We start from the raw sequence: 14,102 nt of genomic DNA on the forward strand, positions 1-14,102 counted from the left end.
GAGAATGTAGGGATCTCTTTAGTCGTTCTAATCTGGAAATACTTGGTGAGTGAAGGTGGGACCTCTCCATTGCCGAGTGTCCAATCGGATAATGACCGAGTAGGCCTTTATGGGTGAGTGAGATCAGTATCTGGTTGACGTGGCCCAAATTGGTTATATGTCAATTGACTCTAAGAGGGTGAGTCGGCCAAGGTTACAGTCGGGTGATCAAATGAGGGGAGATCAAGTCGTGAATCGGCCTGGGCAGTGCACGAGTTTATAGTCGACCTCACATGCATAGTAGCCCTTATAGTCCGCGATACCAATCGGCCTACGGTCGAGTCGGCGATACCAATCGGCCTACGACCGAGTCAGCGATACCAATCGGCCTACGGCCGAGTCGGCAATACCAATCGGCCTACGGCCGAGTCGGCGATACCAATCGGCCTACGGCCTAGACGGTCCACTTGCCTTCCATCCTTGAGCCTATAAGGCGAAAAGGCTTAAGGTGTAGTCCTTATAGTCGGTGATACCAATCGGCCTACGGCCGAGACGGTCTACTTGTCTTCCAGCCTTGAGCCTATAAGGCGAAAAGGCTTAAGGTGTAGTCCTTATAGTCCGAGATACCAATCGGCCTACGACCGAGACGGTCCAATACCCTTAATGAAATGATGTTTCAATCTAAAATGAGATTTTTAAAAAAATATCATTCATTTAAAAATTATTAAATAATATAATAATTATAAAAATTATACCAATATAATTTCAACGCTTACATGCATATATAGAGACACACCCACATCCATAAATTTTTGCGGATTAATCGCCTAGACCCTCCTCCGATAAATAATTATTTACCTTACTTATAATAAATATTTTATAGGTTGCCAACCCTACCCATACACCATTCGGATTTTGTAGTTTGATTTATAAAATATTTTATGAGATTTTGTAGTTTCCTTTCTGTGTGAAGGAGGTTGGTACCTATCGGTGAGTGGGTTAACGACGTGTGCCCAACACACGAAAGCGCATGGCATGAGCACGTTAAAAAGTGGGTCATCGTGTGCCAAACAGTTGCTTTTGTCTCAAACTATTTGTTTCCGTTCACTATTAGTTGAATGTGGACTTTATGTCACCAAAGTCCCACAAAACTTAATTGCCCCAACTCTCTCCATAAATCTACAATAATAAAACAAATTAATATACTATATTCATGCCAAAAATAAATTTAAAACCCTTTCTTCTGAGATTAATCATTCGAACCAAAGAAGTAAAATGATTGTGTTTAAGTAAAGTAAGGTTCCGTCTTCATTCATGCTGATAATACGTGGTCGCAAAATCAGAGTGGGAAGAATATGTGATTTTTTGTTCATAAGCTTTTCTACTTTACGTTTCCCTCTCTTTTAGTATGAAAGATTTTGTTTTTTAATTCGACATGAAAGGATCCATTTCCCTCATTATGACTTTGAAGGAATTTTTGAATGTGCTATCGATCGCAAGTTATAGTAGTATTTAATAAATCTTTCAATATTTATTATAAAAGCATTAGCCAATAAATACTTACCAAAATCGCCATGAATAACATACCCACAAACCACAAGCATTTGTAAGACTTGCAAGTTTCAACTTGTGTTATTGCAAGGATTGTGAGGTCACACGTTTTTGTTGTTAATTAGACCAGTCAAAAATGACAACGGCGTAATACTATTAGTTGTACGCATTAAATTGTGAACGATTGTCATGATACAGTTGATTTAGCAACTTCCTTCATACCACTTACTTAATTGTTGGTAGTGATGAGATATTAGTGATTGTTGCTTTCAAAAGGGAATGACAAGGGACAGTATTAATTTGAACAACCAAATCATGGTAACATGAGAAGAGTATAGATACACATTTGCATCTTACATACCACACACTACAAATGCAAGTAAATTCAAAATGACCCTATTCTTTTTTCAACTACTTCCATAGGCCCAAGTGTTTTTATTTTGTTTTATTATTATTATTATTATTATTATTATTATTTATTTTTATTAACAGTAAATAATAATAATAATTAAACTTAAATCTTCATATTATCTATATAGATTAAGTTTTTGCATATATAGAGCTACGAAATACGTACATGTTTTAAGTAGGGCATGACAATGGTCAGGATGAAGTTTTTGCAATATAAAGTTGAAATACATACATGTATTAACCATAATAGAGGAAGAAATTAACAATCTATCTATTTTTATAGTAAATTATGGAAAATTGGCTTTGACTATAAAATATAGTAGATTGAATTGGACAAGGTGATGAACTGGTCTAATGTTTGATGTAAGTAAATCATAAAATAATGACAGGAATTGAAATTATATAACAAAATCTTCGATTCGAAGCTTGTTGTAGTCATTGTAAAAAAAAAAAGTTAAAAGATTGAAATATTGGTAAAAGTTTGCTAAAATTAATTTACAAGTCAATGATTTTTTTTAATACAATGTTATAAATTTTGGTTTTCTAAAAAAAAATCAGCCTAACGTATTTATTACTTTATTTTTTTGTTCTAATTTTTTTTTATCATTATTTTTATTTTAAATATAAACTTGTAATAGTTAACAATTTTTTTATATTAATTTAAGATTTAAATATAATAATCTGAAATTTTATATATTCTAAACATTAAAGTTTATGTCCTAAAAAACGTAAATTTTATAAAATAATATTATGATTTTATAATTTTATTATGTATTATATAATTATCATTATTATTACCCTAATAATTCTTATTAACCACGGTTGGAAGAAAATTCAACCATTAAACATTGCTTTTGATGGCAATGCCAAACTATTTTGGTTTATAATGTTAATTTAAAATAAAAGAAAAAGAAAACGACAAAAGAAAAAAAAATGGGAGGGTTAGGTAATAGTCTAATTGGTGGTTTTGTTTTAACTTTTAAGGGAAGAATCTGCCATCTGTGTTTTGGTCTTCATTTGTGTTTTTGTAGATAGAAGCCATGGATAGGCTTCTATCACCGTCTCCACCCCATTCTTTGAAAAGTTTCAACAAGTCTTTCACATTTCTCACTCGATTTGAGTCTGCAACTGCAAGATTCAAATTTTCTCCATCAACACGTTCTGACTTGAAGAGGGTCACCTCAATTTGTTGCAAGCATGAAAACCCATCTCCTTTTTCGTCTTCCATTCCCTTTCTCGCTTCTTCCAAGCACCCCAATCATTTTCCATCCGTTTCCACACACAAATCCCAATCTCTCAATCAATTCAAAACCGGCGCTTCTCAAAAGCCGAAGGTATGATTGTATTCTGACCAACCATTCTTGTTAAGGACTTCTATTTTATTTGTGTATCATTGTTCATTTCCAAGTTGATGTTTCTCATGGAAATTCCTTTTGGTTATAGAATTGTTAAGCTACTCTTTGATTTTTAAAAATGTCAGGGAACCTTACCGTAGAATTCAAATTTGATATGCGTACATAAATTTGTTACGATTTGACTGATGCCTCTCAACTAACTTTATAGTTTTATACGAAGGGTGAACAATCCTCCTTAAATTAAATGCCATGTTTCTGTTGGATATCCTCCGGTGATAAGGTCAAATTAGTGAAAATAATTGGAGAGCATTCATCACCTTATAAACTGGTAAATTAGTGAAAATAATTGGACAGCATTTGTCACCTTACAAACTATTTTTGTAAGGATGACTTAGGTCCAATTTCATTTTCCTACCATGGTATTAGAAACTATCTTATTGATTATTGGTTGTGATTGGATTCATTAGGTCACCAATTGTTGGACTATTATTAAATCACCTGCGGATGTCCAACAAATTTTATGCACGAAATGTTCGGTACTCGGCACGAGGAAATGTGTTGAAAACCATTCATCAATTAGTTATAAGTCCAAAACAATGTATTAATATATTAATGAAGAACAATTTTTATCTTACAAGTCGGTTTTCAAGTCAATTTTATAAGGTTTGAAGAACAATCTTGTAAATTTTGTTTAGCCACTTCTTTTACTGTTTGAATTTATAATCCTGCTTCTGTTTTTTGTCATGTGTAATTGAATGGAGACTTGGATATATCGAAAGTTATGTGTGGCAGTGGCACATTACGGTTTATTGTTTTATTTTGGTTTTGGTGATATTCTACACTGCTGACAGTATTTTTGGTTTGTCCTAGCCCCTAGGTCTTTTAAATTCTGGAGTATTAATAGATCTTAAGAAAAAAACCCTTTATGTTTTTCATCTCAGGCAATAACAGTTCGGACTCTTGTGATACTTTCTGCTCTTGTTATGATCTTAGTCCAACCAGCCATTGCACCAGCAGCTTTTGCAACCTTTCAAACTGCTGCCAAGACCGGTGGTCCTGCTGCTGCAGTTGGTAGAAAGCTAATCCACACTGAGCTCCTAAGTAGTGCTTGGACTGGTTTCTTTGCTGGGTGCTTGCACACCTTATCAGGGCCTGACCACCTAGCTGCTCTGGCTCCATTGTCAATTGGTCGCACCCGAATGGAGAGTGCTGCCGTGGGAGCCCTTTGGGGCTGTGGCCATGATGCTGGTCAGGTTATCTTTGGCTTAATATTTTTAGTCCTGAAGGATCAACTCCATATTGAAATTTTGCGCACTTGGGGCACCATAGTGGTGGGTCTTACACTGCTAATAATTGGTGCTATGGGAATTAGAGAAGCTTCAGAAGTACATGCTCCATGTGTTGCTTTAGAAAGTGGTGAATGCGATGTCAGCGTGTATGAATCACTTGATAATCCAGCAGTAGGAAAAAAGAAGATTGGTTTTGCGACTTTCGCCACAGGGATTGTTCATGGACTGCAACCAGATGCATTGATGATGGTGTTGCCTGCCCTTGCTTTGCCTTCTCGCTTGGCTGGTGCTGCATTCCTCATCATGTTCTTAATTGGAACCGTGTTTTCGATGGGAAGCTATACTGTATTTATAGGTTCATGTAGCCAGGCACTGAAGAATAGAATACCTAGGATAACTGAGAAGCTCACTTGGGCTTCTTCCCTTATTGCAATAGCCCTTGGATTTGCTATCATTATTAGCCAGTATTTTGGGTTTAGTCTGTATTAAAACATCTTTAATCATCAGGGTACTCTTGTTTCCTACGAACACATTGTTTTGGTGTTTAGAAAGAAGTAAGATACAGAGAAATTTGGTTGTTTAGAGGAATTACATCATCTAGGCAAGATGTGAAATTGATTGTCAATTACTTGACTTTGCATTTGAAAGTGTATAAACAATGTGCAAATTCTATGATTCTGCTGCTGAGTTATATATCTAAATTCTCATAAATTGCTGCGAAGAGGATTCTAAAAAATTGCTGCGTGGCAGTTCTCTCATCTAATGATTCAAGTTTTTAAAATTACATTTAACATTGTTTTGTACCTTATTGTAAAAGTCTCTTTAAGGGTTTGGATCACTTAAGAAAAAAAAGAAAAAAACTGCACGTGATTATCCAAAGTGGCCGGTTAAAGTTGGAGGCTGTCATCTCCACGTTTCCGATAGCATGTGGATTTTCTGCAGCAGAAATATTCGCCACTAGATTTACCTCCAACGGCTATAGTGTGTTTGAAATTTTATCAGTATGAAGCAGCTTCTGAATAAATAAATGGGATACGGATTTCATAAATCAATACCTTTGGTAGTAACAGTGGTTAATGTCAAAGAAACGAATCCTCCCAAAATTTGTATACACGATGGAAATTCTGGTTCTTTAATTTAACATTATTCTATTTCTCTTGTAACTCGTTATTAATAATATAAAGCTAAAAATGTAAGCTTGATTATCCTCTATAATACTGAAATTATTCTCGCTTTTAACCTTATTTCAAGTTGGTACTAAAATGAAAAGGCAGGGGATTCGTGCTCATACATACAACTGAAAAATAAGTCAAACGCATAATATGAACACAGATTTTTTTTTTTATAATTTATATATTTTTGTAATACGAAGAAACTTGCGTGTTAGAGTTTACTTTGAAGAATGATAAAATAAATAAATACTCTGTTCCCTAATTTCTTCATATAGCTAGAATGTGAAATAAATACTCTGTTCCCTAATTTCTTCATATAGCTAGAATGTGAAGAACAAAAGTTTTAAATCATTGATCTAGTCATGATATCAAATTAGTGTCTAGTGTCTAACTACAATAACAATATTTTCAGAGCAAAGTAACAGCACGACCTGATAGTTTGAGCATTCAAAGTGTACCAACTTACTTCACTCTGCCCTAATTCACATAATCTAAATTAGAGCAAGCAGGATGGTACATTTTCAGTGAAAAATATTTTTTAACTAACATACTCTATTATGATTGTCATTTAGGCTTAGTAAGTTGTGATAATCTCTGAGTAACAAATCAGCATATTGAATTACCTTCAACTTACATCTCGTACGTAGTAGTAATGTAATTGATTTCAGTATAACATAATCAATTATTGTGTTGAATTTTTTTATCTATGTAATCGATAAAATAATCAAGTAATCGACTAACTTGAGAAGTAAACAAATTTTAATGCTTTTAATATTTTTTTTCTAAACATAAAAATTATTAAAATAACTAATACGTTGAGGGTATGTTAGAGAAAGATTCATTTTTCCACTTTCAGCTGTTATATATATATATATATATATAAACTGTTTGTAAAATAAGTTATATGTTTGGGATAATAATTTAAATTTAGAAAAAAAATATTTTTTTAAGAAGTTAAAAATTTGGTATTTGTGATTATTTCTTAACAATTTTTTTTTCTTTCCATTTAAGATGATTTACTACATAAAAACTGATTTTTTTTATTGTATCCAGATGAAATTAAACATCTTAAAATTGCTTTTCAACAAACTTATCCAAACAAAATTTTATTTTGATTATAATTGATATTTATATAATTGATTATTGAAATAATATAATTTTCAAAGTTTTATCAAACACACTCTAACAAGGAAAAAAAAAATTATATTGAAATTCAATCATAAATCGTTATAATGTTAAATTTATTAGTTTTAACTTAAAAATAATAGGTAAAATTGTATTTTTTTCCCTTTATTTTTGTTTATCCACAATTTTGACCCCTTTTTTTTTTAATATAGACATTTAGTATGAAATTTTGATCTTCCCATCAATTTTATTTTTGTTAATTATTAAATTTTGATGTTTATCGGTGATTTGTCATTACTTAAGTAATGTCATATTTAATGATGTGATATAGAATGATGTCACATAGAGACAAAAATTAAAAATAACATATAAAATATCTTTGCTTGTATTTATTTTTATGAGTAATTAATATTTGTTTTATTAATAAAAATCTTATTTGTATGCTTTTTTTTTAGTTTTTTTAAAATTATTTCTTAATACCACGTTATTAAATGTCATATTACTTAAGTATGAGTAAATGTTAAAACTTAATGATTAATAGATGTCAATTTGATAGGAATACCGAAATTCTATATTTTTAAAATTAGAGGAACTAAATGTTGAGTTGGTTATTATATTATTCTATCTCTTTTGTGTATAAATATTATGTTTCTTTTCTGGAATAATACAAAAGAGTTTTGCATCCCAATTTTTATCCAAGACTTAGGTTCAAAAGAGGGTTCCTGAAACCAAGAAAGTTTCTTGGAGAAGTTATCTTTGAAGTTTTCTTGAATGGTTATTGTTGCCATTGCAGCAATATTAGGTTCCATTCTCACGAATCTTCCAATTCTCATGATGAAGAATTGTGATAATTGGAAGATACAAATTCGAGTCATTATGAGGTTTCAAGGTGTATGGAATTTAGAGGGTTTTAAGCTTGTCGAAGCAAGTAGGATAGAGGCGCAAAAGGTTGCGGAGGAGAATGAGAAGAAAGATTGTAAGACTTTGTTCATCTTGCATCAAAGTGAGGATGTAGCCAATTTTGAGAGGATCTCGAAAGCTGAGACATCAAAGGAAGTGAGGGGGATTCTTGAGTAAGTGCATGGTTGTGCAATCAAGACCAAGAAGGTAAAACTTAAAATGCGACGGCAATAGTATGAGCTTTTGTCGATGGAGAATAGTGAGATTGTGGCTAAGTATATTACTCGTGTTCAAACAATTGTGAACACGATGAAGGGTCTTGGGGAGAAACTAGTTGAGTTGCTGGTGATAGAGAAGGTGTTGTTTACACTACCTATAAAGTTTGATCATATCATAGTGGTAATTGAAAAGTTGAAGAATCTCAAGGAATTAAGTCTCAAGGAGCTTTAGGGTTTGTTAAAGTCATATGAGCAAAGGATGATCGAAAAAGGTGAAGAAAGAAAGATCGAACAAGCCCTTCAGGTTTAGTCTAACTCAAAGTACATATCAAATAAGAAGAAAAAGAATAAAGATAGATTAAGGTAGGTTTTGTGTAGAGTTAAAGGAAAAGAGGTTGAAGAAACTAGAAAGAACGTTGATGATCAACAGAAGAAATGATGCAACATTGACATAAGAAACGTTAAATGATACAATTGTAACCAACTTGGTCATTAAGCCTAGAGTTGTTGGTATCTTAATCCTAGAAAAGATGAAGCTCAAATGGCTCAACAAGAGAAAGATGAAGATTCAAAACAAGTTCTCTTAATGGTTACCACTGCTCAAACAAAAGGTGGTGGAAACAACAACTACTAGTATCTTGATAGGATGTTCGACACATATGATAGGAACGAGAGGTAGGTTCGTAAATCTTGATGAATCAATAAAGAGAAAAGTAAAATTTGTTGATGATTGAGTTTTGATGGCATAAGGGGTTGGAAAGATCTTGATTAAGAGAAAGAATGATAGTCTAGCTTTCATCATTGATGTATTGTTTGTTCCTGGGTTGAAAAACAACTTACTTAGTATCGAACAACTTCTTGAGAAAGGACATTATCAAAGTTAGAAGATAAGATGCTTAAGGTATATGACAATCAACATCGATTGTTATTAAAATCAACTTTAACGAAGAATACACATTCAAGGTCAATATCATCATACTCAATCATGAATGTTTTGTTGTTGCAGTCAATAAGGAGGAATGACTTTAGCATTATCAATTTAAACATCTTAACTTCAGAGACCTACACATATTGAAATCGAAAAGCATGGTGAAAGGATTTCCCCATGTTAATCAACCTAATGAAGTTTGTAAAAAGTGCCTGGAGTGTAAGTAGTTGAGAAACTCTTTCAATCATGTGTTGATGAGAACAAAAGAGAGGCTAGAAGTATTCTACTCAAATGTCTATGGTTTGATTTAAACTAAGTCCCTTGGAGGAAATAGGTATTTCATTTCTTTCATTGATGATTTTTCTAGAAAGTTATGGACTTACCTAATCAAAAGAAATAATGAAGTGGTGGAAGATTTTGAGAAGTATAAGGTGATGTTGGTTGTAAGGGGCTTCCTTCAAAAGCTCGATATCAAATACAAAGAGGCATTTGCTCTTATTGCTTCAATAAAGACAATAAAAATAGTTGTTGCTATTGCAAGTTCAAAAGGTTGGACAACGCATCAACTTGATGTAAAAATCAACATTTCTAAATGGACCTTTGAAAGAAGAGATGTATTTGTTGCAACCTCTAGGATTATAATTGAAGGGCAAGAGGCAAAGTTGTTTAAGTTGAAGAAGGTTATCTACAGTCTCAAACATGCATCAAGAGCCTGGAATAAAAGAATCGACAGATACATCTTAAACTTGGTTTTGTCAAATGTACATGTGAGTTTGGAATATATGTTTGATAGAAGCAAAGCTTGATTATAGTTTGTTAGTATGTCAATGACCTTTTGATTACTAGCAATCATGAAGGTGATATTGTCAATCTTAAGAGGGAGTTGATGCATGAATTTGAAATGACTGACTTGGGAGCCTTGTCTTGCTTCTTGGGTTTCAAATTTACAAAAGTGGCAGGAGGACTAATGATGCATCAATATTGATATGCAGCAAAAGTGTTGAAGAGGTTCAACATGCTAAATTTTAATTCAACAGTCACTTCATTAGAATTGGGATTGATTCTCGAGAAGGAAGGGAGTGATGAACATGACAATGGAACAAAGTATAAACAAATTGTTGGGTCATTACGTTATCTTTGTTATACGAGGCCTGATATCAAATTTATTGTTGGTCTTATATTTAGATACATGTAGAGACCTAAGGTATCTCATCTCTCTATGTTGCCAAAAGGATTTTGACATGTATCAAGGAAATGGTTGAGATGGGCATTTTGTTTCTATATAACAATAAATCAAAGGAGGAGGTTGGAGTCATTGGCTACACTGATGTAAACTGGGGAGGTGACAAGGACGATAAAAATAGTACAACAAGGTTTGTGTTCTTCATTGAAGGAGCTCTGATATCATGGAGCTCAAAGAAAGAATTGATGGTGGCCTTGTCTACTTGTGAAGCTAAGTACATAGTTGTTGCTAGATGTGCTTGCTAAGCATTTTGGCTTGACAAACTACTAATAGAGTTGAGGCTAAGAAAGATTGAAGGTTTGAAGTTGCTCATCGACAATAAATTTGTTATTAGTTTGTCAAAGAACCTTGTGATGCATGGAAGAAGAAAACATATCAAGACCGGGTTTCACTATCTAAGAGATCAAGTAAGCTGAAGAAGACTAAAGTTGATGTATTGTAGTAGTCATGATCAAATTGTCAATGCTCTAACTAAACCAATAAAGGTAGAGTGGTTTAGATTTTTGAGAGATCAACTGAATTTGATCGATTTTGTAAAATAGAATTAAGAGGAAATTTGAGTTGGTTATTCTATGTTTCTATCTTTTTCGTGTATAAATATTGTGTTTCTTTTTTGTAATAAGTATCTTTATTTTAAAATAGAGATACCAAAATTACGGATTGATGAAAATAAAGGGACCAAAAGTGTAATTTAGCCAAAATAATACTAAATATGATTTATGATTAATTTTTAGAGTAAATTACACTACTCTCCAATGAGAGATATGAATATTGCATTGTCCTTTCCTCTTACGATAAAGTTTACAATCTTCTCCTTTGATAAATTCCAAGATATGACACTTTACTCACTTCTTAAATTTTTTGTTAAAGTTTCGTTAACTTCCATTGCAAAAAAAAAAAAGTTATTACCAAAACTCTATTCACCTTAATAAATGTAAATATCACATCACCCTCTCTCTTCTTGTGTTAAAATAAATATTTTTCTCCATTAATAAATATAAATATATTACACCTTAACAATTTAACTCTTGTTAATGTAAATGAGTTAAATATTTTAACGTTATATTTTAAATCAAATTGTATTTTAAATTTTTATAATAATATAATATTCTTTAACCATACTAAGTTAAATATTCTAAATTATATATTTTAATATAGTAGGAGAGTGATAATATACATATATCTTTAAGAGATAAAGTGTAATTATTTGATATTTTAACATATGAAAAGATGATAATATAATATTTACATCTCTTAGAGGAGAGAAATGTATTTCATGTTAACAGCATTAAGTTAAATGAACTAAATTATATATTTCAACATAAAAGAGAAATGTAATGTAATATCCTTATCTCTTGTATGATGGTAAAGTAATTTACTCTAATTTTTATATCAACAATGCACATTTATTAAACTTAAAGTGTTTTGTTTATGTTTTAATTTATATAAAATACATTTTATGTTTAGTTAATACTTCTATTATGAAATATGAATAAGATCATAATTATTGTTTGAGAGAGATATCGTTGAAAAAATATCATTAATCTTTAAAAATATGGATATTCAGATAATCAAAAACTGTTAACTATTGATAGTCAAATTTAAAAGGATATCAGCATGTTTTCTTAGTGTAAGATAATCATAAAAGTGATACGTCTAGTTACCAAAAACCTAGAGAACTTTTGATTATCAAATTTCAGTTTTTTATATTCTTATTCAATCCTAAACATTGAAATACTTAAAGTAATTTTTACATATTTGAGTCTTATAAATTAAAAAAAAATTAATTGAGAGAAATATTTTTATTAAAAATAATTAGTAAACTTTTCAATAGTTATCAATAAAACGAGTAATATTCTATAATTTTTTACTAACACCGAATAGACTGTACTATTGATTACATGTGTTTGGTGGATGAGATTAAGAACTTGTCAATCATGAACTGTATTCGGAAAACAAATGGGAAATAGAAGGAAAAAAAATGTTAAGAGTGTTAAAAAAAGAAGAAAAAAGTTTTCTATTCAGATGGATACGTGAATGATATGTATTCAGACATTCATATTCTTTGACTACTGAATTAATAAAATTTTATAAAACTAAAAATATATTATACAATTTATATTTTGTAGAACTATATTTAATATTCAGATACTCATATTCTTTGACTACACAATTAATAACATTTTATATAATTAAAAATATATTATATAAATAATATTTTTATATAGTTATATCTAATATTAAAGATTTAGGTTATGTATTTTATTTTACAGATATATTATAACCTTTTTTTTAATCCAACTATTTATTATTATATAGGAAACATTAATTAATTTTTTTAACCTAATTAATTAATTTATATTTGTGTATTAAATAATTTATATATTATATTATTTATTTAATTTCATTAAAAAGTGGCCACATCGATTGAGAAGATCCATGTCATGTACAGTGTTAACGTCCACGTAGCGGACTTTTATCTTTAAAAAGAGTGGCATGACACAGAAATGAGAAAATGCACTTGCCTTGGAAACACTTTCAACCAGCGATGGTACCCATTATTCTCTTGTATCATAAAAATTTGTCGCATACCCATTTTATATTTGCGTAAATATATGCAAATTTTATAAATATTTACATATACTTATAAATTTTTATAGATATTTATAAATCTATTTTAAATTAAATAAATGTTATAAATAATTTTATTTTTAAATTTAATGTTAATTATATTAAAATATTAAAATAAATAATTGAAATATTACCTTCAAATTACATCTCGTAATGATGTAATTATGATCACTATGTTTTGTCTTTTAATACATGTAATTGATAACAAAATCAAGAAATCGACTACTTTGAGAACAGTAACCAAAAATAATATTTGTTTACTAATTTTTTATTTGCTAAATATTAAAATATTAAAATAAATGATAATTACATTGACTGTACAAAAATCTTTTACATGATTTTTTAATTATATATATAAAATATTATCATTCAGTCGTATATATATATATATATATATATATATATATATATATACGTTATTCTTTAATTTTTTTTAATGTTTTTAACATATAAAGTACATTTATTTTCTATTTAACACTTTTTTTAATAAAAATTGAATACTGTTATAAATTATTTCAATATTTTTCTATGAATTAGAATCCATTGACATTAAATATAAATCTAAAAATTATATAAAATCTTATATTTTTAATAATTTTTTATATAATACAAATTTAATTAACTCTATCGTTGAATTATATAATATTATATTTAAAATTCTATATATCAAATTTCATATAATTATAAAATTATTTAATACTTTTAAGTATACTATGATATTTAAAATATATATAAATATATTTTTTTAAAATATAAAAAAAAGTTAAAATCATGTAAAATTTAATATACACGATCTTAAGTATAATTTTATATAATTTAACAGTTTGATAAATAAAATTTAGTCTAACTTTTTACAATCAACAAATCTTATCTCTTTTTCTATTAAACGTTCTAATATTTTATTAAAATTAAATATATTTTTAATGTATTAGAAATATAGAAATATTAAAGTTTTCTTTATTGATTAAATATGAAGTATTAATAAGAAGAAAATGTAAGAAATTTAAAATTTAGACGATTTGAGAAAAAATATATCATTATTCTTTGCAAAATATGGATATTCAAGCCAACAAAAACCATCAATTATTAATTGCCAAATTTAAAAGGTTATCTGCATTTGTTTTTTCTAATGAAAAAGAATCATAAAAGAGTACTCCGCGTTACCAAAACCTGGAGATATCATAAAAGGAAGAAAAATATAAGAACAAGTGATATAATGTAACAAGTAATTTAAAAAAAAAAAAAACGTGTTGATAAATGTGTAATATATAAATATGTACTATATAGGCACTCATAGAAA

The 14,102-nt window shown here is 29.7% G+C and overlaps 1 protein-coding gene across 1 annotated transcript; it reads left to right on the forward strand.

Moving 5' to 3' along the window:
- The first annotated feature begins 2,919 nt into the window (after positions 1 to 2,919).
- LOC109810157 (chloroplast protein FOR GROWTH AND FERTILITY 2) lies at positions 2,920 to 5,260 on the forward strand. Its single transcript, XM_020373551.3, has 2 exons — positions 2,920 to 3,275; positions 4,238 to 5,260. Exons 1-2 carry the CDS (start codon positions 2,982 to 2,984, stop codon positions 5,072 to 5,074), a joined length of 1,131 nt encoding a protein of 376 aa, XP_020229140.1. The 5' UTR covers positions 2,920 to 2,981; the 3' UTR covers positions 5,075 to 5,260.
- The last annotated feature ends 8,842 nt before the right edge of the window (positions 5,261 to 14,102 follow it).

This window comes from Cajanus cajan, chromosome 4 (assembly GCF_000230855.2).
Source record: "Cajanus cajan strain Asha chromosome 4, NIPB_CcT2T_4, whole genome shotgun sequence".
Lineage (NCBI taxonomy): Eukaryota > Viridiplantae > Streptophyta > Magnoliopsida > Fabales > Fabaceae > Cajanus > Cajanus cajan.